The 21,068-nt window shown below is 37.6% G+C and overlaps 1 protein-coding gene across 3 annotated transcripts in view; it reads right to left on the bottom strand.

Moving 5' to 3' along the window:
- The window catches only part of ADCY8 (adenylate cyclase 8), a 257,458-nt gene that overhangs the window by 21,072 nt on the left and 215,318 nt on the right, over positions 1-21,068 (bottom strand). For all 3 annotated transcript variants that reach the window (XM_056129531.1, XM_056129606.1, XM_056129677.1), the window contains 2 exons: positions 9,906-9,984; positions 1,671-1,829 (listed from right to left, as the gene is read on the bottom strand). In XM_056129531.1, the coding sequence (XP_055985506.1) occupies positions 1,671-1,829; positions 9,906-9,984 (238 nt within the window). The remainder of the gene's footprint in view (positions 1-1,670; positions 1,830-9,905; positions 9,985-21,068) is intronic.

Raw genomic sequence — 21,068 nt, 5'->3', positions numbered from 1 at the left:
AACAAATGAGTGATCTTCTCTGAGTTACACTGATCCATTTGTAAAATGCAGGAAGTACTATAGTAGCAGAATTATCTGACACAATATATTCACAGTCGTAGTTATATACACATACACACATTTGTGGTACTCATGTAAAAAGTGCTTGCAATTTTGCCATTTCCCTCTTTTGGTAATAATTCTATCTCTGTACCTGTAAAATTTTTTAGGTAAAATTTTCTTTTCATTTATTGTTAATAACAAGGAACATATTTGAGACATAACAGATGATATACCATTTGGGTATATTAGAATTGATCACCACTAAACAAAGTTAGAAGACTAAAGTAGCTGGCAGATAGATTGACTTCATTGATAGATCCTTTAGATATAAGAACAAAATAGTTTTAAATAAATGCATCTTGAAAGCCAACTATATGTAGGTAATGTACTAGGAAAATGAAATCTATTTATATATGCCTACATACATATATGCATATGGATATTTATGCACATAGCAACAATTAGTATATTATATTTAATTAATGAATAATAGCCGAATTAATATATTAAAATAATATATTATTAATTTAATTGCGGTGAAATGCATAATATCAAACAATTACTTGCATATCCTGGAAAACACCATTCTACTTTACATATCAGTTAATTTAAGTACTCTTGGAATATCACAGAAGTGGAAGGACTCAAGATTTGTCCTTTTTATAATCTACCCACTTCTTTTTCTTCTTTTTTTTTTCTTTTTGGGTCTCATCTAGTGATGCACAGGCATTACTCCTGGCTCATGCACTCAGGAATTACTGCAGGCAGTACTCAGGGGACCATATGGAATGCTGGGAATTGAACCTGGGTTGACTGCATAAAAGGCAAATGCCCTACCCACTGTGCTATCGCTCCAGCCCCTACAATACCCTTTTAAAGGTTGCATAGTATTCCATTGAGATGTCCTCATTGAGGCATAATTACCTTTTATTTATTCATTTGTCAAAGGACACTGCTGTTTATCTCATTTTTTCTACTATGAATTATATTGCTATAACTGTAAATGTGCAAATATACCTTCAAAACTCAGTTTAAATTATTTGGATACATAGCCAGAAGTGGAATGTCCTTTATCTCTATTATCTCTATCTGTACCTATGTCTTAAGTATATCTATAGACATGATAAAATTTTAGTTATAATACACCCTTTAATGAAAATTTTTATCCATTTTATATTAATTTTATAGATTAAGTGCTTGATATTAGGCTGGAGTGATAGCATAGTGGTAGGGCATTTGCCTTGCACGCACCCAGCCCAGCTGAGCCAGGTTCCATTCCTCCGCCCCTCTCGGAGAGCCCGGCAAGCTACTGAGAGTATCTCTCCCGGCAAGCTACCCGTGATGTATTCAATATGCCAAAGACAGTATCGACAAGTCTCAAAATGGAGGCATTACTGGGCACGCACGAGCAAATTGATGAACAACCGGAGGATTGTGTTTGTTTGTAAATGTCACATAGCGAGGTAATTTGACATTTGGGTGGCTAGGTACCAAGTGGTAGCCTGGTCTCTATTTTCATGTGCTTGTATAAAGGCAGTAGAATTCCTCTTCAGTTGGTATATTAATATTTTTAACTGTACCTCACCCACAGCCCCTCTATCTTGCCTGCCAGACAAGCCTGGACTCACCTCATTGTCTCGGTCTTTCTCAAGGAAATGACGAGCTACGTGACTAGGTAAGATATTCCGGAGCATGTTCTCATTGTGTTCCCTCAGTTCCTTCATTTCATTGATCTCTTCTTTGGCTTGTACTCGCCAAAGAAAGTCCAGGCGAGCTGTGTACTCTAGCTGAAGTTCATGCAGAGAAAGAGAAGAAACAGGTAAACATTTGGAGTATGGGCCTCAGGCACACACTCTTCAGGAGGTGGAAAAGGCTTCTTAGGAACTCTTAACAAATAAAACTGTCTGATACAAATAGTTTGGGAGACAGTTTTCCTGATACCAAGAGATTAGAGAATTACTGGATTTTACAAGGATATTGTATATCCCCTTCTAAGTATATGTGATTTTATAAATGTGTAATTATCTGATGACTGTGAATCTATTGGACAGTCCTATATGAGACTGATGAGGCCAGAGGTTCTTTTATCTACTCAACATTATACGCTTGCCAAGTCGTTATACATAGCAGATATCCAATAAATATTTGACTAAATAAACAAATTATAATCATAAGTCAACTAATACTTAAAAGGTTCTTATTAAACGCAATTATTGTTCTAAGCAATTGACATATATTACCTTTCACCCCCACAATAACCCTAATAAGTGTTATTATAAATTCTTGTTTTACACATGAAAATATGAGATTTCTCAAGGGACTAGTACACATGTTTTGCATGCAGAAGCTTCAGGTGAGATCCCTTGGTGCTGCATGGTTCCCCTAGGTACTGTTGGAAATAATCCCCAAGTACTGAGCTGGGAGGTGTGACTCCCAAAACAAAATAAAAAATATATATAAAGATGGCAAAATTAAATGAAACTTTTTTTTAAGTTTTATTGAATCACCGTGAGATAGTTACAAGCTTTCATGCTTGGGTTAAAATCACACAATGATCAAACACCCATCCCTCCACCAGTGCACATTCCCCACCATCAATATCCCCAGTATACCTCCCTTTGCCCCTCCTCCCCCTGCCTCCATGGAAGACAATATTTCCCATACTCTCTACTTTGGGGCATTATGGTTTGCAATACAGATACTGAGTGGTCATCATGTTTGGTCCATTATCTATTTTCAGCACACATCTCCCATCTAGACTGATTCCTCCAGCCATCATTTTCTTAGTGATCCCTTCTCTATTCCAGCTGCTTTTTCCCCTTTGCTCATGAGGCAGGCTTCCAGCAATGGAGCAATCCTCCTGGCCCTTGTATCTACTGTCCTTGGGTGTCAGCCTCATGTTGTTATTTTATACTCCACAAACGAGTGCAGTCCTTCTATGTCTGTCCCTCTTCTTCTGACTCATTTCACTTAGCATGATACTCTCCATGTCTATCCATTTATAAGCAAATTTCATAATTTCATCTTTCCTAACAGTTTCATAGTATTCCATTGTGTAGATGTACCAAAGTTTCTTTAGCCAGTCATCTATTCTAGGGCACTTGGGTTGTTTTCAGATCTTGTCTATTGTTAACAGTGCTGCAATGAACATATAGGTACAGATGTCATTTCTACTGTGCTTTTTTGTAAAAGGAAACATTGTTAAGTAATGATGAAAGTTAATTAACCATGGGTAATAGGTAAAATAAGGGAAGCTATGATTTAAAGTCTGAAGTTCAACTCTGAGCAAATAAATCACTGAACAATAAGAAGAAATGAATGAGCTACTAATGGTAAGAATATAGATTTGATTCTAAGACATATATGGCTTGCAGTTCTCATTCTACATGGGAAGACTGTAACCAATCCTAGTAATCTCATCTGTTTCTTTTTCTCTAAATCTGGTGGCCCCATGCAACCCCTAGATTCAGGTGAACCAAGCTTTGATAAATCAATTACAGAAAATTATTTTTTCTTTAAACTTTTTCTAAATGAATTTGCCCCATACACGTTTTTTTTTTTAGAAGACATGCAATGTGCAAAAGATGCTCATCATCATTGATCCTGAAGAAAATGCAAAAATACCCTAAAACTATAGTGAGACTTTATCTCATAACAGTTAGAATGGTAGTTATGAAAAAGACAAGAATAGTAAGTGTTGTAGAGAAAGGCAGACCTTGTGCAGCACTGGTGGGAACGTGAATTGGTGCCATCACCATGGAAAACAGAAGGAAAGGTCCTCAGAAAGAAAGAGTACAATATCATATGACCCAGAGGCCAGAGAGATAGTAGATCATATAGGAAGTTTGTCTTGCATGCAGCCAAAACTGGTTCAATTTCCAACACCTTATGCAGTTTCCCGAGACCCACTAGAAGTGATCTCTGAGCAAAGAGCCAGGAATCGGCTCTAAGGACTGCCATGTCTGGTCCCCACAAATGTCATATGATCTAGCAATCCTACTTCTGTGTATTAATCCCCCCAAAATAAAAAGACTAACTCAAAATGATCTCTACACTTTCATGTTCACTATACAATTATTTAAAATTACCAAGCTTTAAAAGTTAATAAATAAATAAATAAATGAATAAATAAAAGCCAATGAGAAGCCAAACCAAACCAAGAATCCAAGTACTCTACTGTCTGGGTCTATTCTCATTTTTCCCCTGTGCTGCAAATTCTCTTATGGGAGAAGTGTAATTGCCTCACTTATGATGTCAGCTACACAAAAATATTTGTTGTTTGGTGAAAGGAGTTACAAAAATGTTATATATGGTATTTGCCTTGCACGTGGCCAACCTGGGTTCTATTCCCAACATCCTGTATGGTCCCCTGAGCACTGCCAGGAGTAATTCCTGAATGCAAAGTCAGGAGTAACCCCTGTGCATCGCCGGGTGTGACCCCAAAAGCCAAATAATACTAATAAACAAAACAAACACAAACACCATCCTCCTGTTGTTCGTCGATTTGCATGAGCGGGCCCAGTAACGTCTCCATTTTGAGACTTGCTGTTGCTGTGTTTGGGCTTTGCCCAAAACAAAGATACTCTCGGTAGTTTGCTGGGCTCTTCGAGAATAATAATAATAATAATAATAATAATAATAATAATAATAAACATTGTAAAAATAAAGAAAGGAAAATGTGATGTACACACAATAGAATATTATTTAGTCATAAAAGGTATGAAATATTTACATTTGAAATATGGCTAGGCCTTGAAGGTAAGTGATTGTTCAGTGAAAGAAAAAGAGAAAGAGCAATCTATATGATCTCACTTGTCTTAAATGTAAATCGAAACAACAACAACATAAACAAAAAGCAAGTTCATAGACACAGAGAACAGACTGCTGGTTACCAGAATTTTGGGTTGGGTAAAATGAGCAAAGAGGGTCAAAAGGTACAAATGTCTAGTTATAAAGTTAAAAGTCATGGGAATGTAGGTACATCATGGTAACTATAGCTACTATTTGAGACTTGTTCATTTGAGAGCTGTTAAGGGTAGATCTTAAAAGTTTTAAACACAAAAATGTGTAGGTTTGTGTGGGAATGTTAAGATATATTAAGATATATTAAAATTGCTGTTAAGATATATTATGGAGATCATTTTGCAGTATATAAAAATATTAAATCATTGTACTGGACACCTGAAATTAAATATAATATATTATTTCAACTCAAAAATCATGCTTTGTTGAAGCAGGATAGAATTTTATTTTATTTGAATAATACTTTCATCTAAGAAGCAGATACTGAGATACAAAGACAGAAACAGCGACTGGGAGAAAGAAAATAGCAGAAGTTATGTCAGTACTGCTCATTCACTGAACAACAGAGATTGTTAGATGTCAAAAGATGTAGACCATAGACTCAGAAATACTTTCATCTAATAGAGTTAACTTTAGAAAATTGAGTTGGGAAATATGAATTTCTGTCGTTGATTTAAGGAAGGATTTTCTTGTTACAACACAAGAACACATTTTCAGATGTTATCTTGGTAACTTTGACCAGTATATTTAAGACACATTTATAAAGGAAGCTAGTACAAGTGCACTTTGTCTTTTGATAAAGTACCATGAAGACAGGCATCCTATATCATTAGCCTTCCAAGAATGAAAGTATTCCTCTTTAGCTCATGAATGGTTTAGAGTACCTTTTCTATGTCAGGGATTGGGCATATGAAGATGAGTGAAAAGCTAGTATTTGAAATAGAGCTAAAAGTGAGCAGAACACACACAAAAAAATGAGAGATAATTTCAACAGTGTGGTTAGAGCAGATATGAAAGGAAAAACAAAGAATATAGGAGAAATGAGCACCAGTTTTTAAAGTGGAATTCCTAGTAGTTTGCTCAAGAAATGTGAATTGAATTGGAAATGTAGTTTCTTTCATGATTCTTACCAAATATAGAGGAACTATATTAAAAGAGCAACAGAAGAACTAACACAGATAGTTCATGTGCTTCGTGAATAATTCTTATCACATAATAATTACTAACACTGGTTGGGCTACTTCCTTATTAGTTTAGGCACTGTTCTAAGCATTTATATGTAGACAAGTACACTTAAGTAAAAAAATTCAACAAAGTAGGTATTTTATTATCCTCACCATATGGAAGGAATTGTAGGGATAGCAAAGCTGAACTAGTTTCCCCAGGTCTCACAAGCAAGAATTTGACTTTGAACTCAGGCATTTTGATTCTAGGCCAGGACTGTTAACTCCAAAGTTAGGAGTTTAGAAACTTGAGTAGGGAAATATAAATTTATGGGGTTGATTTAAGGAAAGATTGCTCAAGAAATGTGCAATCATATAGCAACAACCACTTCCAAAGGTATGTGCTTATAATTTCACTTGGTCACTACCCAGTTCTGGATAGGGACAGAGAATGATTTTTTCCCCCACTCTTAAGTAAAGAAATGCTAACTCTGGGAGTCTTAATTCTAAGACTTGGATCTATCCTTCTCAGTTACACAATCATGGGGTCAGTCTTTATCTGATAATAAATAAATGACTGGAGACATGATCTCACGAATCTTCCATCCCCAACCACAGATATGGCTTCCCCTGCTATAAATGAAGAAGTTGAGGCAAACTTCAGTGAGGTGGGAGGCACTCACTGTCTGGACTCCTGTCCAACTTTCAGAACATTCACCTGTCTTGGAGGAGGAGGAAGGGCTGGACAAATTGCTTCCACAATTGTGCAAGAATAAATGTCCCAATTATTCAGTTATATAACCACCTACATCACTCTGGTGGTGGAGGTGGTTATATATCACTCTAATTACACAAGCTCCCACTTGGTTGTTGCTGTGCACTAGACATCAATGGGCATTAATCAGCCTTTATTAAATGTTAAGGGAAACCAGTAGAAGCAGGTTTCAAACCTGGAAATGGACAGATTAGATCCAAGATGAACCAAAAGATCTTGACAGGTGCTATAGGTAGCTGACACCATAAGTGAGGCAATTCTACCTCTCCCATCAGGGAAGTAACAGCGCAGGGCAAAAAAGAGAATAGACCCAACAGTAGAGTACTTGGATTCTTGGTTTGGTTTGGCTTCTCATTGGCTTTTTTTTATACCTTTAATGACTTGAGTCTCTGCTTCTATCTTGGGAACAGACAAAGAATAATACTAGTTTTCCTGGTTGTCTCAGAGGTTTGATTTCAAAATAAAATATAAAGTTTTCTGAAATTTGGAGCATGGTTTCTATGTGTAAACCATTGCAATAAGCATAGTAAAATTATATTTTTATATAATCCTACAACATCCTAGGAAGTATAACCATGCCTATTTTATAAGGTAAAAGACAGATTTTGAAATTTTAAAGGTCATGAATCAACTCAGTGACTGTGATGGTACTGAACTATTTATTCTACTCCAATACTTATACATGCAATGGCTATAGTTATGGGATGTGATTATATACTTTCAAAACCCCACTGAAAGTTAAAAAGAAGAGTGGAACAATATTAGATGTATTAGATGTCACTTAAACAGTCGGATCCCAACTAGACGCATATATATTTCTACCTTCACGTATTATTAACATGCTTAAATGGAGACTGGAAGAAATTAATCAGAGAGTTAAAAGGATTTTTGAGTAAGATTGCATTAGTAGGTAACAGGCAAAAGGAGAATTTTTCTTTCGATCCGATAAAGAGCTATCACCTGAATTACCTGTCTTAGTTATCATGGGATTTTCCAACTATCAGTCACAACTTGTGTGATGGAGAGAGTCTGCCTATATGTTTCTGTAATGTTACCTCAGCCCTCAGGTTTCTAGTCACTGGCATGTCAGATAGAAAGTTTCTCTCTTTGTCACTAGAAGCCATTAATATATGAATACATGATCCTGGCTTTTACAGATAACCAGATAAAACACCAGATAGACAGGGTTTTGGACCAGACTCTGGTATTTGGCACAGGTAATGTCTCACTACAAGTTCAGATAAAGTAAAAAAATCAAGTTCAAGTCTTACTGTAGGACAGACAGGTAGGCAGTTATATTGAAATGCAGACTTATATTTGTCCATTTAGAGAAGAGGGGAATTTGGCTTTGGAAGCAGGGAGGATTTGAATCTAACTCTCTCACTAGCATAGTATTATTTTCTTAATCTTTAAAACAGGATTGATAATATGTACCATGCTGGCTGTTGAATCTCCAGGTGTTTCACCAGAAGTGGGTACTTGAATACTTATGAATTCTTTCCTCCTTATTTCCCCCTTAAGAAGTTATATGGCTCCTTTTCTTCACTCTTATTGTATCTGTTATCTATCTATCTATCTATCTATCTATCTATCTATCTATCTATCTATCTATCTATCCATCCATCCATCCATCCATCCATCCATCCATCTATCTATGTAACCCTCCCCAAAACTTCTCTGGAGGCTAGGAGTCACTCCTGGGGATATGCAGCTGAGTGGGCTGAAGAGTTTAATGCTAGGGCTCTGAAATGCATTGTTACTTTGTGCTTACAGGTGTCTCCACAAGTCATCCCCTCAGAGGTGGGGGCTTCAAGATATTTACATGGCAGTGCTGAAGAGGCACATGTGGTGCTGGTGACTGAACTGGGTTTTGTGAAAAGAATGTATCCCTGAAACTATGCTAATCTTCACTCATTTATTATTATTATCATTATCATTATTACTATTGTTTTATAGGTTTTTCAGTCAAACCCAGTAGTGCTCAGAATTTACTCCCAGCTCTCTGTTCAGGGATCACTCATGGCAGTATTCAGTGGGCTATTTGGTATACTGGGGATCAAACCTGTGTTGGCTAAATTCAAGGGCCAACCTGCTGTACTATCACTCTAACCCCTATTATAATTCTTTAAATAGGGACAAGCCCAAGTTGTGCTGGAACTGAGGTCACTCCTGGCAATACTGAACTGTCTTGGGACAGTTCAGTGCACAGAGCCCATGTTAGGATGCTCAGGGTCTGGCAGTACGTGGAAACAACCATAATCAAACCCCATGATACTTGGGAGATGCATGAGGTATTTGAGATCCAAGTGGAGATTTTGCACATGGCAGAAATATGTGCAAAATTCTTCATCTCATGAGCTATATTCCTGGCCTGACTTTCCTTTCAATGACAAATGATTTCGTGTCTCTCTATATAATCCAACCCCATTCCCCATTTTATTACTGCATCCTTAATTCTCTATTCCCATGATGATTCTTCAGAGTTGCTTTTATTTCTACTTTGGTGAAAAGCCTTTCAGTTTTTTCATATGTTTCAGGAGTGACTTTTTACAACTTTTCCAAAGTGCATTTTCATAAGCAACAACCACTTGAGTGTTGAAATCACTGCACTCTTGCCTACTAGATCCTTCAATATTTTGTACTTACCCTCTCTCACCATTTTGCTCTGTCAACCTCAGTTGACCTTAATCCAAGAGTTAATTTTGACTTGTTATTGTCTTTTAATTAGTTTTCTTATATCCCATATGTGAGTGAGATCAGTCAATATTTATATTTTTTGTTTTGCTTTTTTTGGACTATACATGGCAATGCTCAGGGATTACTTCGGACTCTACACTCAGGAATTACTCCTGATGGTGCTCAGAGTAAGGAATGCCAGAGATCAAACCTGAGTTTCACAGAAGGTTTACACACCAAAGGTTTGTACTATATCACTTAAACCACAACCTTAGTCCCTAGATGAGGTTTTTGGTAGGTAGTCTTTGCTAGAAATTTATTTGTTAAGAATGATAACTTCCTGCAAGCAGAAAATTGTTACTTTTTTGGTGAAGAACAGTGTACATCTTGCAAGCCAGATTTTGTGGCAGGAAACCAAAGGTAGTTAGAGCAAAATGCTAGATTACCTGCTGTCCATGGTAGAACACTGCAAGGAGAAACATAGCCATCAGTAGTAGTGATGCTTCCTTGGTACCGAGGAAATCTCTGTTGGAAGAAGAAATGCAGATGGCAGCATGGTTACTAACAAGCATGAAGGGACTTGACTTCAAGCTTAGTGGACCAAGCTAGTAGACAGCTGAAGATGGTCAGTGTTAAGGATGTATTTAAACATGTACTTGACTTTCAGCCAGTCAAGCCATTGAAAGGAATCCTTTGTTTGATTCCAAAGGCTTTCTTTCTTTTATTTTGGCCCAACCTCAGTCCTTATCAAGTCAATGTAAGCAAAGAAGCATAGTTGAACTTTGAATGCAGTCCTAGGTGATCTATGTAAATAAATAGTCACCTAAACAAGCTTACATTTCCTAAAGAAGAAAATAAAAAATAAAAATGCTTGACGCAAATCATCTCTATTGGTGTAGGCACTTGCTTACCATAATTTTCTTTCTATCTTCCTAGGATTTTCTATCTCAGACAATGCCTGTTCATAATTCACCCAAATATGTGATTGAAAACTGAAATGAAGATGGTTCCAGGGGCTGGAGCTCACAAATTATGTATAGAAGGCTTGGGTTTGATTTTTGGTACTGCATGGTCCCAAAGCACTAGCAGGATTGACCCCCAAAGACTGAGCTGAGAGTAATTCCAAGCACCACTGGCTGTGGTCACAAAACAACAACAACAACAACAAAAAACTACACCAAAAAAAAACCCCCAGAAACTATGTGACAGATATCACTAACTCAATATACAAATTCTGTCTGCTTTTTCACCACACCCTGTCCGCAGTCCTTCCTTTTCTCTCCATTTTTACTTAACACTTGATTACAGCTACTATTATTTTCAATAATCTGAAAATCATCTTCTACATGACTTTTTTCTTATCACTAAGACTAAATTCCATCACTCAGAACTCACTCAGCAGCAAATTATCACTGATATGGCTTAAGGACCAAAAGGACTCATATTAGAGGAGTTCAGAGGGAGAAGTACAAGCTGGGGGCCACTAGTTTGCCTGTACCCACCCAGATAATTATAACTTCTCTTGCCTGTTTTTATTGCATACCAGCAGAAGAGTAGGGAAATCAGTGAAATAAGATTAGCTTTTTGTATTGCTTTATGCTAAAATATCCTCCCATCTTATACAGATTCACACTAAGTCTAGCCCACTCAGGATTTAGGGAGTGAGGATGAATTTAGCAATGAAAATGTGCATTGTCTTAGTGAGCCATGTTGCCATGTGGACACAGGGGACGGAAGAACTCTTTGTGCAGGAACAATATTCAGATTTTGAATTCCTAGTTCCATCTGTTTTTACTTGGAGATACATGCTAATAATAGATGATATTTATTACTCTGTTATTATTCTATAGCCATAGCAAATCACATAATTGTCAAGTATCTATTGAGTGAGTGCTAGGCACATACTGAGATACAGGAATGAAGAAATCTTTGTCTTTGAATAAAACAGTCCAGGTAAAGGAAAGAATACAATGATTTGTAATTTCATAATACCATTCACTCTGTAGTAGTAAGGATCTATCTTTGTTGCCATGGGAATATATGGGAAGAGAAAGAACCCAGGCTAGATGTTCAAAGATGACTCAAATCTAAGTCTTAATTAGTAAATGTCAGGAGAAAATGGACGGGTCTAATCTGCAGGTATTTTGCTTAGCTACCTGGTTGCTAAGCTTCTAGTAAAGAGAGGAGAAGCCAATGTCATATGTAAAATTTGAGGTCACAGATATTTATGGTGGGAATGCCAGTTGGTCCAGCCTTTTAGGAAAACATTCTTCAAAGAGCTAGGAATTGATTTTCCATATGATCCAGCAATACCATGTCTGGGAATATACCCAGGCACCCAAAAACACACAGCAAAAATACTATCTGCACTTCTATGTTCATTGTAGTACTAGTTACAATTGTCAGAATCTGGAAACAATGCGAGGGGCTGAGAACAGATGACTGATTAAACAAACTATCGTACATATACACATTTACCTTGATGAAGCCATCAGGAAAAATGAAGTTATGAAGTTCTCTTATAAATAGATAGACATGGAGAGTATCAAACTGAGTGAAATAAGTAAAAAGGAGAGCGATAGACATAGAATGATTGGATTCATTTGTGGGACATAAAAAACCAGTATGAGACTGATGAGAACAGTAGAGGGCCAGAACGATTGGTCCATGGTTGGAAGTCTGCCTTAAGGGCTGGGGTAGAGAAGGGACCATTATGACAAAGACAGTTGGATATGATCACTCTGGATAAGAACTGAATACTGAAAATAGGTAAAGGAACAAACATGATAAACTCAGTATCTGTATCGCAAACCATAATGCCCAAAAGGAGAAAGAGAGAGAGAGAGAGAGAGAGAGAGAGAGAGAGAGAGAGAGAGAGAGAGAGAGAGAGAGAGAGAATTCCTACCATAGAGACAGGTTGGGGTGAGGGTCATGGGAGAGAAATTGGGGGTATCAGGACATCAGTGATGGGAAATGTACACTGGTGGAGGGATGGCTGTTGGAACACTGTAAGACTGAAACCTGACCGTGAACAGCTTTGTAACTGTATCTCATGGTGATTCAATTAAAAAAAATCACTTGTTCACATGGCTTGGAATGAATGAAGAGGTGTCCTAAGGTTAGTTCCTTTTGATACAGCACAGATTCCTGTTCTGATGGGCACTTTTGATATATATTAAATCATAATTCTTTGTGTTATATCAACGTTCATTCTTGTTGATACAAAACTCATATTGTAATTATTCCTTAAGTTTAACAATTTGAATATGCACAAGAGTTTAAGTCCTCATAAGGCTGTGTGTAGATTTCTTAGTTTAAGGTAACAACTCAGTTTTTAGCTTCTCATGTTTTATACTATATGCTACAAAGCCCTTCTTGCTTAAGTCCTACCATGATGGGGAACTCATCATATACACATACATATAAAGATTTGTGATGCAGAATTTTTATGAACTTAACTCTTACAAGAGTAAACATGAATACCTCTCACATCATTTTGAAAGCTGTAGATGAGCCAAAATAATATTAGTAGATCAGATTTTGTAGAAAACTTTAAAAATATTTATGAACAAATTTTGAGTTTTTTTAGGGTGCATTTTAGATAGAAAAATGTAGCCCAGTAGAGACTAGAGAATGCATAACATTCATAGAAAGTCACTCAGGCTAAAACAAAACAAAACAAAACAACAACAAAACACCCCCATATGCTAAAACTTGTGATTTGAGCTTAGAAGTCCATTTTTGCAAGATTCTTTAAAGAATTGCTAAATGCTAAAATATGTGTAAAGTATTATTACCTTAGATTTGGCTAGCAGAGATGGAAAACCCAAGAACATTTTGAATTGATTTATTTGTATTAATACCATTTCTAAATATAAATAGCATTCTCTATTATGCTAATAGAAAAGGAAATAATTGAAAATACATTATAATAACCTAATCATCAGGTCTGTAAAACTTTTTACAGAATATCTTATTTAATATTTTATTAAAATTAAACATTTAGGGGCTGAATCAGTAATTCAGCAGGTCTGGCTTTTGCCTTGCATGTGGCTGACCTAGATACAACCCCCGGCACTCCATATGGCCTCCCCCCTAGTCCTCTAAGAGTGCTCCCTGAATGTAGAGCCAGGAGTCAGCCTCGAGATATGGCCCCCAAACCAAAAAACTGAAAATGAACAATTTGTGTTTTTAAGGAAATATTTATGCTAATTGTGGTGATTTTGGAAGCAAATAAGAATTCATGTAGGTAAAAATAAAAAATTATTTTTGAGTCCATCACCCAGAGAAAATAGCGACTGAATGATTTCAGAGACAAATAAATGTCATTTGTTAGTTCTGAGCAAAAATATGCTTACAGAACAAAAGCAACTGGTGCTGGTGCGGATGTGGCGAGAAAGGGACACTCCTTCACTGCTGGTGGGAATGCCGTCTGGTTCAGCCCTTTTGGAAAACAGTATGGACGATTCTCAAAAAATTAGAAATTGAGCTCCCATTTGACCCAGCAATAGCACTCCTGGGAATATATCCCAGAGAAGCAAAAAGGTATAGTCGAAGTGACATCTACACTTGTTTGTTCATTGCAGCACTCTTTACAATAGCCAGAATCTGGAAAAAACCTGAGTGCCCGAGAACAGATGACTGGTTGAAGAAACTCTGGCACATTTACACAATGGAGTACTATGTAGCTGTTAGAAAAGACGAAGTCATGAAGTTTACATACAAGTGGTACTACATGGAAAGTATCATGTTAAACCAAATGAGTCAGAAAGAGAGGAATAGACATAGAAAGATTGCATTCATCTGGGGAACATAAAGTAACAAAATAGGAGACTAACACCCAAGAGTAGCCGAGATTAGTACCAGGAATTTTGCTCCATGGTTTGGAGGCCAGCTACACATGCTAGGGGAAAAGGCAGCTTAGATAGAGAAGGGAGCACCAAATAAAGGATGTTGGGAGGATCCTCCCAATATGGGAGAAGCGTGCTGAAAGTAGACTATAGACCAAACATGATTGCCACTCAATGCCTCTTTTGCAAACCACAACACCCAAAAGGAGAGAGAGAACAGAGGGGAATGCCCTGTCACAGAGGCAGGATGGGATGGGGGGGGAACGGGGGGTGGGAGGGATACTGGGATCTGTGGTGGTGGGAAATGGGCACTTTTGGAGGGATGGGTATTTGATCATTGTATAATTGAAACCCAAGCACAAAATTTGTAAGTCTACAACTGTACCTCATGGTGTCTCACTAATAAAAATTAAAAAAAGGGAGCACCAAATAAAGGGTGTTGGGAGGATCCTCCCAGGATGGGAGAAGCATGCTGAAAGTAGACTATAGACCAAACATGATTGCCACTCAATGCCTCTTTTGCAAACCACAACACCCAAAAGAAGAGAGAGAACAGAGGCGAATGCCCTGCCACAGAGGCAGGGTGGGATGGGGAGAATGGGGGGTGGGAGGGATGCCGGGACCCGTGGTGGTGGGAAATGGGCACTGGTAGAGGAATGGGTATTTGATCATTGTATAATTGAAACCGAAGCACAAAATTTGTAAGTCTACAACTGTACCTAATGGTGTCTCACTAATTAAAAAAAATAAACTAAACAAAATATGCTTACATATTTAGGATTGATTGGATTCTTTCTAACACTGGGTTCAGGGATGGGTTGAAATTTCAATTCTTTGTGTTTTGCAAACAGAAAAGGGGAAAATGTTGGATAATATTGGCTTGTCTTTGCTTCTCCCGCAGGGAGCTTAGGTTTATTGAGTTACTCCCACAACAGAGTCCCTGAGGCACACCTAATTCCATTAAGCACTAATAATCCTATATTGCAATTCTTTTTCCTTTATGTCACTTGCATGGTTAAGCAATGTCCTTTTTGTATAGACACAGAAAGGCAGTTGATGCTATGCTTTTGTAACATGGGAGTTAATTGACTCCAAATAATTGACTTCAAATACTCCTGGGCATCTATCATATTTACTGGACATAAACCTCAGTTGCCCTTACTTCCTAACACTTCCAAAAGGAGGGACCCAGCGAAGGGACTGCAGGGCAAGCTGTAAACTACCCTGGCATCGGAAAGGGACAAGCTAAGCACCATAAGTATGATAAGTTAAGAGGATGTTCATGGAACAAACTCTGTCATGACCCAAAAAGAAGTAACTGAATAAGGACTCTCGTGGTGTTAAGAAAGAGTAAACTGGCCTGAGGACTGTAGTCTGGAATATATAGCGAGATGTTCCCAGGAAAAGTCAACCTTTAAGCTTAATATATCTCTTACTGTGTTCATACAAAATGACTAGAAATTTTATAAGAGTAAATTCACTATGATTGTTTAAATAGTATACAAGCTGAGGAAAGGAGAAACCAATATACCCTAGATGGAATTCCATCCTTGAGTGGATCTTCTAGTAATCTAGAGTGCTGAACCCTCAGATGAGATTTTTCTCCTAGAACTTCCCCTTAAGGAGTGGCTTTACCTCTGTATTTTTTGTTATGATAATGTTCAGCCTGGATAATGTTTAGGCTGGAGCGATAGCACAGCGGTAGGGCATTTGCCTTGCCTGACCGACCAGGGTTCGATTCCTCCACCCTTCTCTCGGAGAGCCCAGCAAGCTACCGAGAGTATCTCACTTGCACAGCAAAAGCCTGGCAAGCTACCCATGACATATTCAATATTCCAAACACAGTAACAGCAAGTCTCAAAATGGAGATGTTACTGGGCCCGCTCGAGCAAATTGATGAACAACAGGAGGACAGTGACAGTGACAGTGAATGTTCAGCCCCACCTTTGTATACCCCCACTCTTCCTGATTTCTATATAACTATTTTGTAAGGGGTAAGAGGGGTAGAAGACTTTGAGATCTACGAGGATGGAACTAGGGTGATGGAACTATGATGACTGGGAATATGACAAAAACTATGACTACAGTTGTGCTGTAAGGGAGAGATGGGACTACGCTAGGGAGGAGAGAGAAATAAACCAACTACCAACAAGCCTGCGACCCTGTTCCTCAGTTTCCCATTCCTCAGTCCTTTGTCCATTCCCCCCCCAGTCCTTTGTCCATCCGTTGCTCTGGGCTGGCCAGGGGAATGATTTTTAGCTGCAGAATGTCCCTGGTGCACTTCCACAGGTTTTCTTTGAAACGCACAGCATGTAGATCACTCTGTTTACAACCTACTTTTTTTCACTGAGTGTATATTATAAAATTAATACCTAGTTAAATATTTTATGATGTAAGCAGAGTTGACCTGTTCTATTTTTATATTACATACAATATGTTAACATAATATACCTTGTAAGCCTTTCATTTTTCAGATAAAAGACTGTCCTGCGGTCATAGAACTGACTTTTGTCAGAGCCAGGATGAGACTTCCTACCTCAGGTACCAAGTTTACAGTTATTCCCACTTATGTATTTGACATAGAATTTTTAGTTTATCTCATAGTTATATTTTTCTCCATTAAATTCAAATTCAACTAGCCAGTTTGAAGTCTTAATTCTATAGTCACATTGATGATTAAGTTTGTTAAATGTTAATTTTTGCCATGTTGGTCATAATATTTTTTAATCATCATTTCAACAATTTAGATACTTTTATCTCTAATCTATAAATAAAAGAAATTTACTTAGATTTAGATATTAAACGATTCACTCCAGTTAAAAGATCAGGTGAATGTTGAAGTTTGATGGTGAGTGGAGCTTTATAAGCAACTACCATAATCTCCTATATACATTTACTGAAATTGCCTGCCCCAAAGTATCTTGAAGATAAAACTAATGTCTTGATTATCTGCTATACAGAATGGTCTAACAAAGATTATAGGAAATTTATGACAGTTTGAGACATCTATGACACATCTTCCAGAAGGGCAATAGAGATTATCCATCCATGACTTCTACTCTGATCTCTTCAATAGCCATGTTCACCTACCCACATACCAAAGTCCTCAGGATGTATATGTCATTCCCAATGTTCTCCATTCTGAAATCTGACACGCCATTTCGTTGGTAAAGAAGTGAACAGCACCTGGGTCAGACAAGGTCAGACCTGAACACCTGAAGAACCTGCCGTCAGCACTCATCAATACACTGTCTCGGCTCTTCACATGCTACCTGTCTGAATGCAAGATTCTGTCCCAGTGGAAAACCAGCAGGACTGTACTACTCTACAAGAAGGGAGACATCCATGACATTGGCAACTATCGCCCGATGGCCTGTTGTCTATAGTCTACAAGCTTTTCACTCGAGTCATCTTGAATAGGATTGGCAGAACACTACATGAAGGACAACCATGCGAGCAAGCCGGGTTCAAAAAAGGATTCAGCACGATCGACCATATCCACACAATAACCAAGCACATTGAGGTTTCTCGGGAGTTCAAGATGCCGCTCTGTGTAACGTACACTGATTTAAAGAAGGCCTTTAATTCTGTTGAGACGAAAGTGGTCATCAAAGCCCTAGCAAAACAGGGCGTTCAAACTCAATACATCAGGATCCTCCGTTAGCTGTATTGCGGATTCACTACCAGGATCTCACCATTCTACAAAGAAGTGATCATTTATGTCAAGAGAGGGTTTCGGCAGGGTGATACCATTTCACTGAAACTCTTCAGTGCCATCCTCGAAAACGTCATGCGACGACTGTAATGGGAAGGAATGGGAGTGAAGATAGACGGTTGGCAACTACACCACCTCCACTTTGCTTATGACATTGTTCTAATAACACCAAACATTAGCCAAGCAGCACAAATGCTGGCTGATTTCAACCATGAGTGTGGAAAGGTCAGGCTATAGCTGAATCTCATGAAGACAATGTTTATGAGAAATGGTCCCGTTCTTGATGTTTCATTTGCTCTCAACAGAATGAACATCCTAATGCAACAGTTATGTGTACCTAGGTCGAGAAGTTAACATGACGAATGACCTGGCACCTGAATTGCGCAGGAGGAAGAGAGAGGCTTGGAACGCCTTCAAGAGCATTGAATAAATAGCAAAGAGGATGAAGAACCTCCAGCTCCGCACATATCTCTTCGATTCCACTGTTCTTCCTGGGCTCTGGGCTCTACGAAAACAGGATGAGAACACTATTCAGGTCTCCCAAAGAGGAATCAAAAGAGCTTTGCTTGGAGTATCACGCTTCACTCAAATGAGAGAAGGAAGCTGGAGTTCTAACCTCCGTTGATGGTCAAGAATCAGGGATGCTGTCTCGTTTGCCAAGGCATCGAAAATCAGATGGGCTGGATACATAATGAGATTTTGAGACAACCGGTGGACTAGAGCCACTTCCAATTGGATTCCACTGGATGACAAAAGATGGCGTGGCCACCCACCATTGAGTTGGTTCGACTTCTTCGTCAAGACCCTGAATGATTGGTTTGAGGCTCTTCTTGTTACTAGGATGAGCAGATGCCACTGGGCTACATTAGCACATGACAGGGACAAATAGAGACATTACTGGCACCCGCTCAAGAAAATCAATGAGTAACAGGATGTCAAGTGATCAAATGATGACATTTATGTCTGAAAACTTCCATAATAGTGAACAGAAAGTTTAATAAAAATACTGAGCAGAAATCCAAGAAGTTGAAATACATGGCTTTTTGTAATTTAATGTTGTAATGATTCCAAATGAACTAGTATTCCTTGCAATCATTCTTTAATTTATTGATTTACTCAACAAACATTTACTTAGATAGTTGATAACAGATACTGTTATTCTAAGTGTCCAAAAATTTGAAGTCAGAAATGGCTTTTCATCTTATAAATTTCTATGCTAATGGAAGAGGAAGATATGGAAATAAATAATTGCAACACAGAGAGATAGGGGCAAAGATTAAAATTTACATTGAAAATTGGACAATGAGGAATGATCCAAAAAGGTTCAAGAAGATGTGCCTGAGTTACATATTAAAATATTAAAAATGTTAAAAATATTAAAAATATTGAGATGGAGATTATTAGGCATATGGTCATGTCAGATATTCATAGATAGAGGTCATGTGTAAAAAGTACTGGTTCCCTATGACAGTCATTTATGATCATTGATAGAATGATAGGAGATAAGATAGTAAAAATAAATAAGATCAAAATCAAGAAGGGCTCTGGAGTCCTTCTTATACAGCTTGAATTTTTGGTTTCTTAGGGCAACAAGGGTTCCTTTATAACTTTAAGAAAAATAATAAGATTTTCAGGTGATTTTGATCACTTTGAGAATAGATTGAGTGCATAGGTTAAAAGAACAATTAGATGACAATAATTTATAGAGATTAAAAATATTTCAGAACAGTAACATCTGTGATATGGAGGTATGTATACAAATTATTAGCAATAATTAATAAACAAAGAATTGGTAAATTAATGAAAATTATTAACTAACAATTTACTAATTATTAGTAATTAATTGCTAATTATTTACTAATAAGTAGAAACTTTTCTTTTTCAGACCTCATGCTAGGCTTCCATAATCATATTTTAACTATTTTAAGTTCCTACAATGTAGGAATTATTAATGCCCTTAACCTACCTAAAAGAAAAAGAAAATTTTTAGAGGACAATCAGTTTGCTGAAGATCCCGCAACTGGTTGATGACAGAGATGGCATTTGAACCCAGGTGGCTTAACTGCTATACATGTACTGACAAGCATTATGATAGTGTGTTTTCCTACTATGGATGCAGAGGAAGATGAATCTCTAGGGACTAATAGGACATTGAAAGTAAAGGTGTCTTATATTGCACAATTAGATGGCAATAATTAAGAAAAGGAAGTGAGGTTGGTCTGTACAAGTTTTCCTGTGCTTTCCATTACCCTGATACTTCACCCCTTCAGAAAACTGGCAGAAATGCCCCTAAATAAATGTGTGCTACTAAAGTACAATTAAGTTCTATGATAGTGTGGCAGGACTGTGGCTTCTAAGAGAGAAGTTTCAGCTTTATTGGGGAGTAATTTGGAGTATTTTAAAGTGGAAGATACAGGTATTTTATAATCTAGAAAGTATGCCTCAGATATAAAAATAGAAGCTTATGAAAGTAATGATTAAAAACCACTAGTTTTGTCTGCTGTTTTGTTTTGGTGTCACACCCGGTTGTGCTTAGGGCTTACTCCTTGGCTCTATGCTCAGGAATCATCCCTGGCAGGACTCCAGTAACATCTCCATTTGTCCCTGTCGCATGCTAATGTAGCCGAGTGGCGTCTGCTCATTCTAGGAACAAACCGATCATTCAGGGACTTGACGAAGAAGTCTGACCAATGGACCCATATGTAGGGCCAGGGATTGGATCTGGGTGTGCCACAAGCAAGGCATGTGCCTTACCTCCAGTTATATTTGTCCCCTCTAAAGTGATTTTTAAAAATGGAAAATTAATGACTTAATTGCAAAAGTCACTTAATAAGCCAAAGGACATGTCTTAGTATGTTCATATTGAAAAATTAAATTAAGTCAGAGAGTTAAGTCTATAGATGTCAACCCAGATGGATATTAAAAATGTAATGCTTCAGAACAATAAGAGAAAATTTAAAATGAGTTTATATATCAGATGTATATATATATACACACATATATACACACACATATATATGCATATACACAACCAACCCCTGAAA

This window comes from Sorex fumeus, unplaced genomic scaffold, assembly GCF_029834395.1.
Source record: "Sorex fumeus unplaced genomic scaffold, SorFum_2.1 ptg000002l, whole genome shotgun sequence".
Taxonomy (NCBI): Eukaryota; Metazoa; Chordata; class Mammalia; order Eulipotyphla; family Soricidae; genus Sorex; species Sorex fumeus.
The sequence above is the reverse complement of the archived record's forward strand: the minus strand, read 5'-3'. Positions and strand labels throughout refer to the sequence as shown.